Here is a 12486-nt window from a genome sequence, read left to right on the forward strand (position 1 = left end):
TTAGCGGCCATCTTGGAGGAGGAGCTGCAGGCAGTGGTACTCTTACAAAAGCCAACATTTCAAGCTGCGTTAAAAGCCGAAGAGAAAAAACTGAGTCTTCAGAGCAGATTTAAAAACAGGAAGTGAGTCAGCTTTTCTGACGTGCAGAGGCAGCTCGTTCCACAGTTTAGGGGCAGCGACTGAGAACGCTCGGTCACCTCTCAGCCTCCTGTTGGACTTTGGGACGACCAACAGCAGCTGATCAGCTGACCTAAGAGAGCGTGAGGGATTGTACGGCTGGAGAAGGTCGGACAGGTACTGTGGGGCGAGACCACGAAGACATTTGAAAACAAACAAATGAACCTTAAAATTAATCCGGAAACGAACTGGGAGCCAGTGTAGTGATTTTAGGACAGGGGTGATGTGCTCTTGTTTTCTGGTGCCAGTTAAAAGACGAGCAGCAGCGTTCTGAACCGCTGAAGTCGAGTCAGTAATGACTGGCTCAGGCCCACATAAAGTGAATTGCAATAGTCCAGACCAATGTTCAATAGTGGATGTGGGGACAGACCCATCCCCACAGGACACGATGGTAAGCCAGGGTAGACCAGAGCCACAGACACACAGCGGTCCCCAAGCCCGGAGCTCTGGGAGTCTCCCAACAGGGACAACCGCACCCCCCAGAGAGAGAAGCAAAGGGAAGCCCCGGGTGATCCCCAGCAACCACAATGCAGAAACCCCAGGAGGCTGCAGCGACGAGTCCACAGGTTCCACCAGCAACCCGCCCCTCCAGAGTAGATCCGGCCATGGACACCGAGCCCCAAGTTCCGAGGTCATACCACCACTCCCCACCCCCCAACAGAGCCAGGGCACCCAGGCCCTGGCAGGCAGCCACCAGGGCAGGCCCACACACACCCCACCACCCAGCCCCAGATGCCGAGAGCTGCCAATGCACCAGCGGCAGAAGGGCCCACCACTGGAGGGGAGAGTGACAGGGGGAACTAGACCCCACATTACATGGGGGGCCCAATTTGATCCAAGAGAGGGGACCACCCAAAACCCAACCCGGGACATAAACAGGCACACATGAACAGCCCGACAGACACTCAGACAATAATTCTGAGTGCCTCAATGCTGGACAGGACAAGTGAGAAAAAATAAATAAATAAAGAAGTAAAATATAAAACTACACATCACTTCAAACTAAAATGTGATTTATAAATTGAACTCATGTTGATTCTCAAAATGATAAATTCTTTCGTAACTTTTTTAATTAATGCTCTCCTCAGAGTGTGTATTGTGTATCTGTTACCAAACTTTCTCCTCATCCCAATATTCTAATGAGTTTTACTGAAAATAGTTATTGGACATACAACATATCATGGAGTCAATGGAATTTAAGATGGCTGCCGCGCTTAAAAGTTTTGTTACGTCTTTAAACCAGTGGTTCCTAACTGTGGTCCTTGAGGAACACCAATCATGCATGTTTTACTTGTTACCCTGCTCTGACACACCTGATTTGAATGAGTGAGTGATTAACAGGCTTCTGCAGAACTTGAGGAAGTAATTAAATCACTGAGTCATGCGTATGGGAGCAGAAAACTCCTGAAACATGCAGGATGGTGTTCCTCAGGGACCAGGATTTGGAACAATGGCTTTAAACAACAGAAATAGGAACTTGGTAACTTTAACAGTTTGAGATTTTGGTTTAAAATGAACTATTTGGACTCACCTCTGTGATTGTAGACAAAATATCTCATGAACCACTGCATGGATGTTAATGACATTTTTAGGAAATAATTTATCCACAATCGATGCACTTTTGGAGCTAAATGTAAAATGGCCAACTTACCCTGAAAACAAAACAAACAAAAGAGAAAGGCTAAAACTCAATCGGATTTGCAAATATTGATTTAAATTCTGTGTGGCAGAAGCTGAGAGTAAATCAAAATACATACTCGCATACATTTTTAACACTAACAGTTGGAGCCTGTTTGTCTGTTAGCATCATGTTTCATGAAGATGAAGATGATTTTGATGGAACGTTCAGAGGATAATTCTTGGCTATACATGAAAAACTACAGTCAACTGAATTTTGGCTACAGCAGCTAATCAACATCTGCCATCACAATAATGACTATAGCTCAATGAACATTGCAGCTATTTGGCTAAAACTTGATTTTAAATTAGCCAAGAGTATTTCACTACACACACACCGAGTGTGACATCTTGCAATATCACCAGAGATCGTGTGTATCGTTGTTTTCAAGGTTGATGACGTGTCTGAAACTCAATCATTTTATAAATGACAGGAACAGGAAAGACTGTGAACGTTAATGTTTTTGGAGCAAGATATTCAAGTGGGTAGGAATTACATTGTGTATATGAACCAAGGTCTTTTTTTTTTTTTTGCCTTGTCCGAGACGACGCAGAATGACTGATCGTGGCGAGCTGAGGACAATTTATACCAGACTCAAAAGCAGAGCCAGCGAGAGGTCAATGGTGGCCTCGACCACCCCAGTCATTTGAAAAAACTACACTTTTCAGCAACGTACAAACTAGAATACAGTTTCCTCAAAAGACTGGGGTGTCCGGTTTACCCCCCCCCCTCCCACACACACACACACACACACCCTCCACACATACACACAGGTATGTCTATCTTTACAGGGTCTTTACATTGACATCTCTTCATTTTTTATTAATTTTTATAGTTTAACCCTGACCCTTTTCCTAAATATAACCATTACCAGTACACACCTAACCCTAAACCTAACCCCTAACCCACTAACGACAGTTCTTCTTATGGGGCTTTGGGCCCTGTAAGGAGCAGTTGGTCCTCACAATGTAGTACAGGGGTGCCCAATACGGCGATCGCGATCTACTGGTAGATTGCAAAGGTAATATCAGTAGATTGCACAGCGAAATAGATGTCAGACCTTTTTTTTTATTTATTTTAATTTTATTTTTAAATATACATTAGCCAGTCAGTTCATCTTCACTATGCACATTGTTACTTTATTGACATACAGGTTAGCCAATCTGAGACTGAGGTAACAAATACAAAGACACACACACACACACCATACACCTAAATGCAGCCGCACATCAAGATGGAAGTCAGTGACTTGTTGTTTTTTGTCTAATTGTCACGCTCACAGCAGAGAGACGGACAGACGGACAAAGGGTATATCTAATCCCCCTCTTCACTCTGCGATGGGAAAAAAAAAACAACCACAAAAAACCAGCTGATCACTTGCTGACCCCCCAGGGTTAAAAAAGTCCCATTCAGTAAACTGAACTGCATTTTGAAACCACTGAGTGAGGAGGACCTCCCTTCCCAGTTTAAGGACATGCTTTGCAGAGTTACAGCTTGTGAACGTTTACTTTCTGCTGCAGCTGCTTTGTTTCTGAAGCACGAGCTGAAGGTGTGGAAGGTGCTGAAAGAGCTGCTGCAGATGGCAAACAGGACCTGTGCCTTTCGTTTCCATGACAACCTGCAACAGAAGCTATGGAAACACCAAACAAAGTGGCAACACTGCCTTCTGCTTCAGGTCTTCAGTCAAACTGAAAACAAGATTTTATGAGCAGAACAAATTCTACTCATGTTAAATATGAGTGCAGAGGGCTGCAGTGGAATAAAATAACATCTGCAGGTGACAGCGAGGCGTGATGGACAGCTCTTAAATTCCCAAACGTCTTTCAGACAAGTTTGGGAATGTGGTTTATAAAATACAAACAGAGATTTTTGTCACGAGTGATGCTTGATTGACCTCGGATTTATTCTGCAGCAAAACAGTCATGTCAGGAAGGGAATCTCAGAGCAGAAGTGACCTGTGCTGAGTTTACATCTTAACATCTGGCAGTGTCTCACATTAAATACAGTCTAGTTACCGTATTTTTCAGACTATAAGGTCCTTACTGTAGTGAACTTAACCTGATGTCAAAACTAAGCCTAAGGTCAAAACCCTTGACCTTAAGAACCTTGTGGGACAGAAACTGTCATTTCATTGATTTGAATCCAGAAATACAGGTTCACCCATCCTGAGACTTTCTTTCTTGAAAATCAAGTGAAAGAACACTCTCTTTTCTATTATCATTCCTGTTTTACAAATGTTTGATAATCAAAGTGTTTTAGTTCAAACATTTTAGATGTTGCAGTGAACTAATCAATTTTATTAACTGTAAAACAGTAACAATGATTTTTGAGTTGCTTATGCAAAGTTAGAATTCATGTTAAGGCCTGTTACAGAGTAATCATGCATTTTCTGATTTCTGTCTTTGAATGAGCAAGTGTGCGTTTTCCAAGGTCAGGAGTCGAAGCAGACATGTGTTGGAACAACTGTCTTGTTTACATCCTCTCAGACGTCAACAGAGAAGTTGGCACCTGTTTCTCCAAACTCGCCAAAACAAAACTTCTCTCTGTTCCAATAACATTCTTGCTGTTTTCTGACTTCTAGTAACCTCTTACGTCACAAACCACACCCCTGTCTGGTTGATATTGACCAATCAGGGACTCCCAAATGGACCGGGAATAGAGCTCTTTAAAATGCCGGTACTTCCTAGTTCTCTCAGGTCTGAGAAGTCTGAGAAGTCCTGAGATGTTCGCAGTTCTGTGAAGTCGTTTGGGAGAACAGAAGTCCAGCCATGAAAAGGCTCTTCCTTTGGATTATAACATCTTCCACCTCTGAGTGGAACTTCTGAAGGACTCCACTCATGTGAAGTCCACCCGGTGAGGTGAACTGTTGTCGGACGGAATCTCGTCACTACTTCGGACGAGTCACAGCCATCCTATGGAGACGCTGGACAGGTAGCGTTAACCGGAGCTCCTCTTCTTCTGATCCATCATCAGAGAGGTAATGAGTCAAGTTTTACTACCAAGCGTACCGAGGAAAAGCTGGGTTCGAATGGAGAGTGTCGGTTCTGGTCAACACTCCCCCTCACACACCATCTTTTACTCCCTTTAAACTTCATTTCCATCTTTAAATTCTTCTCTCAAGTAGAAATCCTTCCAGATAATTTAGAAATGTCTGTGTAAAGTGCTCATCCACCGCCGTGTGGATAATTGATCATAATTGTACAGTTTTCATTAATGTCTGTGGTGAAGCAACGGAAAATCATGGCCGTATGGTTTTCCTGGTTGTAAAGCTGATTGATTATGTTGTTATTTTCATATTTTGCCAAATTAATGTAAATGTTTGATGTTAAACTTTGATTCTGTAAAATAAATGACCACATTCATTTTGATGGGTCAAAGATAAATGACGTCTCACGTTACATTTTATTAAATTCAATGCACGTTTTATTCAGTCCAGAAAAATGAAGAATCCGTTTTTAATTGATGAATATATCTCAGCATCTGTTCATCCACATTAAAATACTTGAAATTTCTCAAAAATCAACAGTGAGTCTTATAATCCGGTGCAGTTTATGTAATAATTCTGGTTGTGCTTACTGACCTCGAACCGATTTTACGTGGTCCAACTGAACAATGTTGAGAGTTACTGTGAATGAGTTGAATACATTTGACTCATCTGACTGTTTTGTTTCACTTAATGCGCCTTATAGTCTGAAAAATATGATACATTTACAGAGATGATCTGTGGCTGCGCTTCTTACAAAACATTTGTATAAGATGATCTAAAAAACTGAAGCTGTTTTGCAGAAAACACTTGTCACACCAAATATTGGTTTGATTTAGATTTATTTTCTACTCATTAACTTCACACAGTTCTTCTTTCGGCTGCTCCTGTTAGGGATTATATCAGCTGCCTTACTATCACCTTGTCAGCATCTTTCTTTATGATCTTTCCATTTTACTCCTTTCTAGCAGTTCAATGTTCAAAATCTCCTGGTGAAGTTAAACACCTCTTCAGTGTCACAGCTGGTAGAGCTGTCACCTCCAAACCAAAAGGTTGTGGGACTGAATCCCAGCCTGTAAACTTTCTGTGTAGAGTTTGCATGTTCTTGTCATGTACAGTATGTGTGGATTTTCTCAGGGTACTCTTGTCTCCTCCCAAAAACATGAATGTTAAGTTGTCTGGTAACTCTAAATTGTCTCTAGGTGTGAGTGAGAGAGTGAATGGTTGTTTGTCTCTATGTGTCCCTGTGATGGACTGGAGACCTGTCCAGGGTGTACCCCGCCTCTCTCACAGTGACTGCTGGATATAAGCACCAGTGACCCCCATAGCATATCTCCAAACTGCACAGCCTGAGCTGTCTCACATGTATACCTGGATTATTGAGCATGGACCTTGTTGTCTCACAGATGGACTTCTTTTGAGTTCTGGACTCGTCATCAGCTCTGCTCATTTGTCTCTTCACTGCTTCACCTGTCTTTCTCTCACCGACACAAACAAATCCTGTCTCACTCCTAACTTTCATTTCTCTTCACTCCAGAACTCACCTCCACCTCTCTGGGTTCTCTTCCACCTGTGTTGCACTCTCACTGCAGTTGACAGCGTCAGATCACTGCACTGTTAATTGATTATTATGTCTGTGAACGTGGTTTTACTCTGACAATGTTTTGTCCATCTGTGCCTGAAACTTTAGCAAATTGTTTTTAAAGACGTCTAGACTGAATTGTGTTTACAGTAACTAACAGACAAATTATAACTCGCTGGTTTTCAGGTACAGTGCAGCATTTTTCTTAATATTTACTATTTGTGAGACAGTTGAGGGTACAGAGAAGTCAAGCAGTGTGTGTTTGGCCACACTCACTCTGTGTTGTGTGTGACGCCGGGCTGGTGGGGCTCTGAGCAGGACAGGCTTCCTTTCTGCTTCTCCCTGGATCTCCTCCTTCTCTCCCGCTCCACCTCCTCAGCATCCTCCTGGCTCCGCTGCTCGGTCACCCTGCAGTCAGCATGAACAACAGTTTGCATCCTGCACTTCTTAGCGTGAGGCCTTTCATGAAACAGTTCCCTGAAACTGCTGCAAAGACGAGTGTGTCTGCGCTGCCTCTGGAAGTTCACACATCTCTGGTAGGAGGCGCTGAAGTCCCGACTTGAAGTGTTGGTGAGCTACTGCTAGTCTTTTAAAAGTTAAAAATGATCAATTTTGTCTGATCAATAATTTCAAACTTAAACTTCTTTATACCTTGGCATACATTAAAAACGTATTAGTCTGAGATTTATATAAAAAGAGGCTTTTTCCATGTGTGTCTAGTTAGGTCCTTGTAGTCACTATCAAGTCACACACACACACACTCCACTAAGTTTCTTTAAGTTGATTACTTCTTCAGGAGTCACCACAGTGACATCACATGCAAGATTTACCAATATGTTTTACACCAGATGCCCTTCCTGCCACAACCTGGGCTTGAACCTTCAACCTCAGGATTACAAGACTACAGCACCGACCACCAACCTACCACAGCCCCATGAGCTCACACACTCTGAAAAACACAAAGCAGACATGTTTTCTACCGCCTGTTTGGTTTAATAAACCCTCATCCATTGAGTCGTTCTGATTTCCATTAAATTTACCCTCTATATGTTCAAACAAACAAAAAAATGTCTGACAGTACAAATATCTTTACATGCAAGAGAAATAACCTTGGAGACGTCATTAGTTTCTGTTTAGTTTCCAGTGGGCTGAACTGAGCAACGGTAAGCCATTTTATTGTCCGAGCACATCTGGAGGTGCTTCAGCCAGCTGCTGAGCTGTTTCATTTGATCTCAGCCTCTTGAGAAAAAGACGCATATGGTGGTGGAGGAGGAGGAGGAAGAGGAGGAGGAGCACAGACTGACCAGCAACATCTTTTAAGTCCTGTTCCTTCAAAGTAAAGAGACAACTGGGACAATCTGACTAGAACTGGAAAAGATGACAGTTTTAAGATGGTCCTTCGACAGGATTAGTTGTTGGGCATCAAATGGGTGCAGACATTTGGATCTTCAGGTAAAACAATATTTTTTAAACTGTGAGTCATAAGACACCAGTTTCTGAAATAATCTGCAGAAAGATAATAAAAGTAACAAAATCCATGCTCAATAATCCAGTATAACAAGGGAGAGGTGCCGGCACAAGAGGAGGGGGCGTACCAAAAAGACCATCTTAGCACCAACATAACTGGTTTGTTTCACTTTGGAGTAAGCTGTTGGTGGAAGAATCAGTTTTGTTTTGTGTGTTTCCTTGACTGATGAAGCCTTCTGGATGGAAGGTGAAACGTTTCAGCACAAAAAACAAACAATAAAAGAAACTGTCCAGATGACCTGACTGAAAAATTAAGACGATATTATTGCCTTTTTGCATTAAGCGATACAAGAAATGTTATCCATCCATCATCTTTACCCACTTCTTCCTTTTTGGATCCCGGGGGTCACTGGTGCCCATATCCAGCAGTGACTGTGTGAGAGGTGGGGGACACCCTGGACAGGTCTCTAGTCCATCACAGGGACACATAGAGACAAAAGAGACCCATACCATACCAATTTATTTGTATAGCACTTAAAACAGCAACAAGGCCAACCAAAGTGCTGTACAAAAGAAAACAAACATGCACAGCAGACAGGAAAACATAAAATAGAAATACAGATACAAATAGCAGCAGAAGCTAACTAAAATGGCCAACAGAGTAGAGAACAGACCGGACCAAAACAAATCACAACGTGGTAAAGGCAAGCGAATAGAAGTGGGTCTTCAAGCGAGACTTAAAGACTGAGAGTGTGGGAGCCTGCCGGACACTCAGTGGCAACTCATTCCACAGTCGTGGACCTGCAACAGAGAAAGCCCTGTCACCCCTGAGCTTACGACGGGTTTCTGGGACTGAGAGAAGCATCTGGTCTGCTGACCTCAGAGAGCGCGGTGGGACATATGGCTGCAGAAGATCAGTGAGATAGGATGGGGCGGAACTGTTCAGTGATTTAAAAACATACATGAGAATTTTGAAATGGATCCGAAGGTGAATGGGTAGCCAGTGCAGGGAGGCCAAAACTGGCGTGATGTGCTCTCTATAGCCTGTACCAGTTAAAAATCGGGCTGCAGCATTTTGGACCAGTTGTAGACGAGCAATGGAGGACTGACTGATTCCAAACAGAAGTGAATTGCAGTAATCAAGCCTAGATGTTATGAAGGCGTGGATCACTGTCTCAAGGTTCTTCTTGGAGAGTATAGGCTTCAGCTTAGACAGCCGTCTCAGCTGAAAAAAACAGGATTTGACCATCATGTTTACGTGACAGTTGAGTTTTAAGGACGGGTCCATTATCACCCCCAGATTAGTCACCTTTTGTTTCTCTAGCGGGGCTAGAGAAACAAAAGGTCAATGTCATGGCATTCACTCTCACTCTCACCTAGAGACAATTTAGAGTTACCAATCAGCCTAACATGCATGTTTTTGGTCTGTGGGAGGAAACTGGAGTACCTGGAGAACACACACACATGCACGGAGAGAACATGCAGAAAGCCTAGAAAGGCACCCAGCCAGGATTTGAACCGGTGACCTTCTCACTGAGAGGCAGCAGCTCTACCAGCTCAGCCACCGTGCCGCTCCAATGAATGTTATGATAAAATAAAAACAATATAGTTATTGAAGCAGTTTGTGTTCTTACTGTGACCTCGTTTTATTAGTATCTTTATATCTTATCTTAGAGAAGGTTTTCACTTCAACCAGTTACACTTAATGTTGGTAATCTCTGCTGCAGTGTTTTTGTTTTTGTTTTTGGTTGGGTTAAAGAAATGAAACAACCTGTGAACATTCATGTCTGTAGACAACTCACAAACACCCCAGTGAAGGAGCTCAAAACGTTCAATAAGTGAAATGATAAAACCGATCGCTATAATAAATGAAACTAGCTCTGAGGAAACACCTGCCTCTTTGCAGGCAGAAGTTTTAAACAATCATTTTGCTCTCGGGACGTATGTTGAGAAGGACTCAGTAAATTAAAATTTAAACTCGGTATCTGTAAAAGTGACCAAGCTTTAGCCATTTTTGTATTTTCAGTGGTGATGGCCATCTTGAGTCAGGTTAACTTAAAACAGTTTTTCATTCAGTCATCAATTTCTGAGACTTTTAATCTACCATATTTTATGGCATATAAGTCACATTTATTATGTGTTTAACTAATGGTCAAAACAGCTTCATTTTGCCTGGGTGGTGTGGCACCATCCATCCATCCATCCATCCATTATCCATCCATCCATCATCCATCCATCCATCACGACCGGAGCCGCTAGCTCTCCAGTGTTCCTCCGCCTGCACCAGCTGAGTGAAGCGAGCGGACACGGGAGAACTCACTGTTGCAGTTCTTCAAAAGTTAAAGCATCAGTCAAAACTTGTGTTATGAATGTGGGGAAAAAAACGTATATAAGTCGCAGGACTGACAAATCTACGCAAAAAAACGGTGACTTATACACTGGAAAATACGGTAAGCTGTTCAGTGAAATGTTGTTAATAGACAGCCAACACGCTCGCAGACACATGCAGTTACACAACTGCTTTCCTTTAACAGCGTCTGCCAATAAATAAAATGCGCATTTTGTTTTGAGACCATGTTGGAACAAGGACTGCAGCATCACAGAAGAAAGACAACATAAGAATGAAGCACATTTGTTCAACATGTCCGTGTCTTAATCTATCAGCCCAGAAAACATTAATGAGCAAAAGAAAAATCAATTTTTACAGAACAATAAAATCTCTTTGGTTAAACATAATTCACTCTGAGAACTTTTATATGGGCAGTGACATAAGAGATTAAAAAAGTTAAGTCAGGTCATCTGGACAGATTCTTCTTTATTTCATCTGAAAGACTTCATCAGACCGAGGCCTGCCACAAACTCAGCCCTATAACAAGCAGCTTTTTAAAGTGGATCAAACCAGTCCGCTGGGGGCTTCCAGAGTCTTTCACATGCAGAAGGACCATCAGTGCAACAATCGTTCCTCAGAGGCCTAACTACAGATCCACTTTGAAAAGGTGCTATTTATGGGACTGGGTTTTGTCTCATGGCCTGAGACTGATGAAGTCTTTTGGATGGAAGACAAAATGTTTCAACAAGAAGAATCTGTCCAGAGTACCTGACTTAACTTTGCTGTGATTTATTCACCTGGAGGACTCAACATGCATCAGGACATAAAAGATACTAGAGAGTTAATGACGCCATATTGGCAGGAGGGAGTCTGAAGTTTGGCTGTAAATCGATTTAATGTGTGGGTTGTTTTGGCTTGTTGGTCCGGTCTGTGGGGGTGAACGAGTCATCTGAGACTTTGAACTGATCTGGTTCTCATCACATCTGCCTAAAATGTCAAAGAAAAGAGAATGCACAAAAGATAAATTTAACTTTCTGGCAACAATGTAGCTTACAGCTAACAAGTCATCTATGCTAAGAGCTTTCACACTAATGTTTTTCAGAGATCAGTGATCCTCTGCAGTCAGGTTTTCATTTCGTGCATCTTTTTATCATGGTACTGAAAACATAATTTAATGTCCGGATTTTGTGATTTGGATATTTGTGCTCATGAATGCAACACGTTTGAGGGAGAAAGGATCTTCTTTAAAACATGCCAGTGTCACGATCCTCAGTGTTGGAACCCAAATGCAGAGAGGCGAGCGAGGCAGGAGTTCAAAAACAAAAACAATTTATTTCAATAACAAAACAAAAAGCTGTCGGTGCAGCAAAACTTACTTGGGCAACAGGATCAGGAACAAGGCAGAGCAGATGATCAGGTGGACAAGAAACAGACAAGACAGAAGAGGACTGAGATGTCTGTAAACACAGAACAATCACCGGACAAAAAGTGAAGGAGAGACAGGCTTTTTTATGAGACAGAGGGAGAGTGAGTAACGAGAGCACCTGGGCAGGTGGCTGATGAGGGACAGGTGTGAATGATAAAGATTGAGTGGAGAGGCAGACTGAGGAGTGAGTGGAGAATAACAGAATCAGATAAACAGAAAATCACACACAGAGCAGAACAACAAAAATATAAAGAGCAGACAGAGACAGAACCTAGAAATGGAAGGAAATGATTTAGTTTGTGGGATGATTGTTTGAAGATATAAATGTTGGTTCCTGGTTGCAGCTTGAAGGAGAAGGCAGAGGCTTAGGCAGATGGGGGGGCAGCGGGGCCGCTGACCGTGACAGTTGGTTCCTGGTTGCAGCTTGAAGGAGAAAGCAGAGGCTTAGGCAGATGGGGGGGGCAGCGGGGGCCGCTGACCGTGACATGCCAGTAAAGTTTAATTGTTCTCATTCAGATAAGGTTTGGTAACAGATGAAATCCCTCTAAAGTCCTGCTCGGCAGTCCATTGGAAGTTTCTGGCAGAGGTGGAGAGACCACTAAAATAATGCAATGTCAAGTAAATGCTCTTCAAATGTTACTCAAGTAATGTTACTTGTGTAAAAATCTACTAAAAGTAAAGTAAAAGTAAAAAAAAAAAGAAACATTACAAAACTGACTAAAACTTGGAAGGTATTAATATAAAGTCTTCTCTTTAATTTTTCTTCATCCTTAACTCGTCCGAGTGACAACTGACCACCACCTGGTGGTAAGTTGGACCTGGTTTGGTGGTGTGTGTGTGTGTG

At 42.5% G+C, this 12486-nt stretch overlaps 2 protein-coding genes across 3 annotated transcripts in view; one reads left to right on the forward strand and one right to left on the reverse strand.

Annotated features, from left to right (window-relative positions):
* The window catches only part of aph1b (APH1B gamma secretase subunit), a 442239-nt gene that overhangs the window by 370628 nt on the left and 59125 nt on the right, over nucleotides 1-12486 (forward strand). The gene's annotated exons all lie outside the window — the stretch shown is intronic.
* LOC119424536 (lymphocyte-specific protein 1) overlaps nucleotides 1-12486 on the reverse strand; it is a 58003-nt gene that overhangs the window by 27980 nt on the left and 17537 nt on the right. For both annotated transcript variants that reach the window (XM_037692032.1, XM_037692025.1), the window contains exon 2: nucleotides 6697-6828. In XM_037692032.1, coding sequence (XP_037547960.1) covers nucleotides 6697-6828 — 132 coding nt within the window. The remainder of the gene's footprint in view (nucleotides 1-6696; nucleotides 6829-12486) is intronic.

This window comes from Nematolebias whitei, chromosome 2 (genome assembly GCF_014905685.2).
Source record: "Nematolebias whitei isolate Nwh7 chromosome 2, NemWhi1, whole genome shotgun sequence".
In the NCBI taxonomy this organism is placed as follows: Eukaryota; Metazoa; Chordata; class Actinopteri; order Cyprinodontiformes; family Rivulidae; genus Nematolebias; species Nematolebias whitei.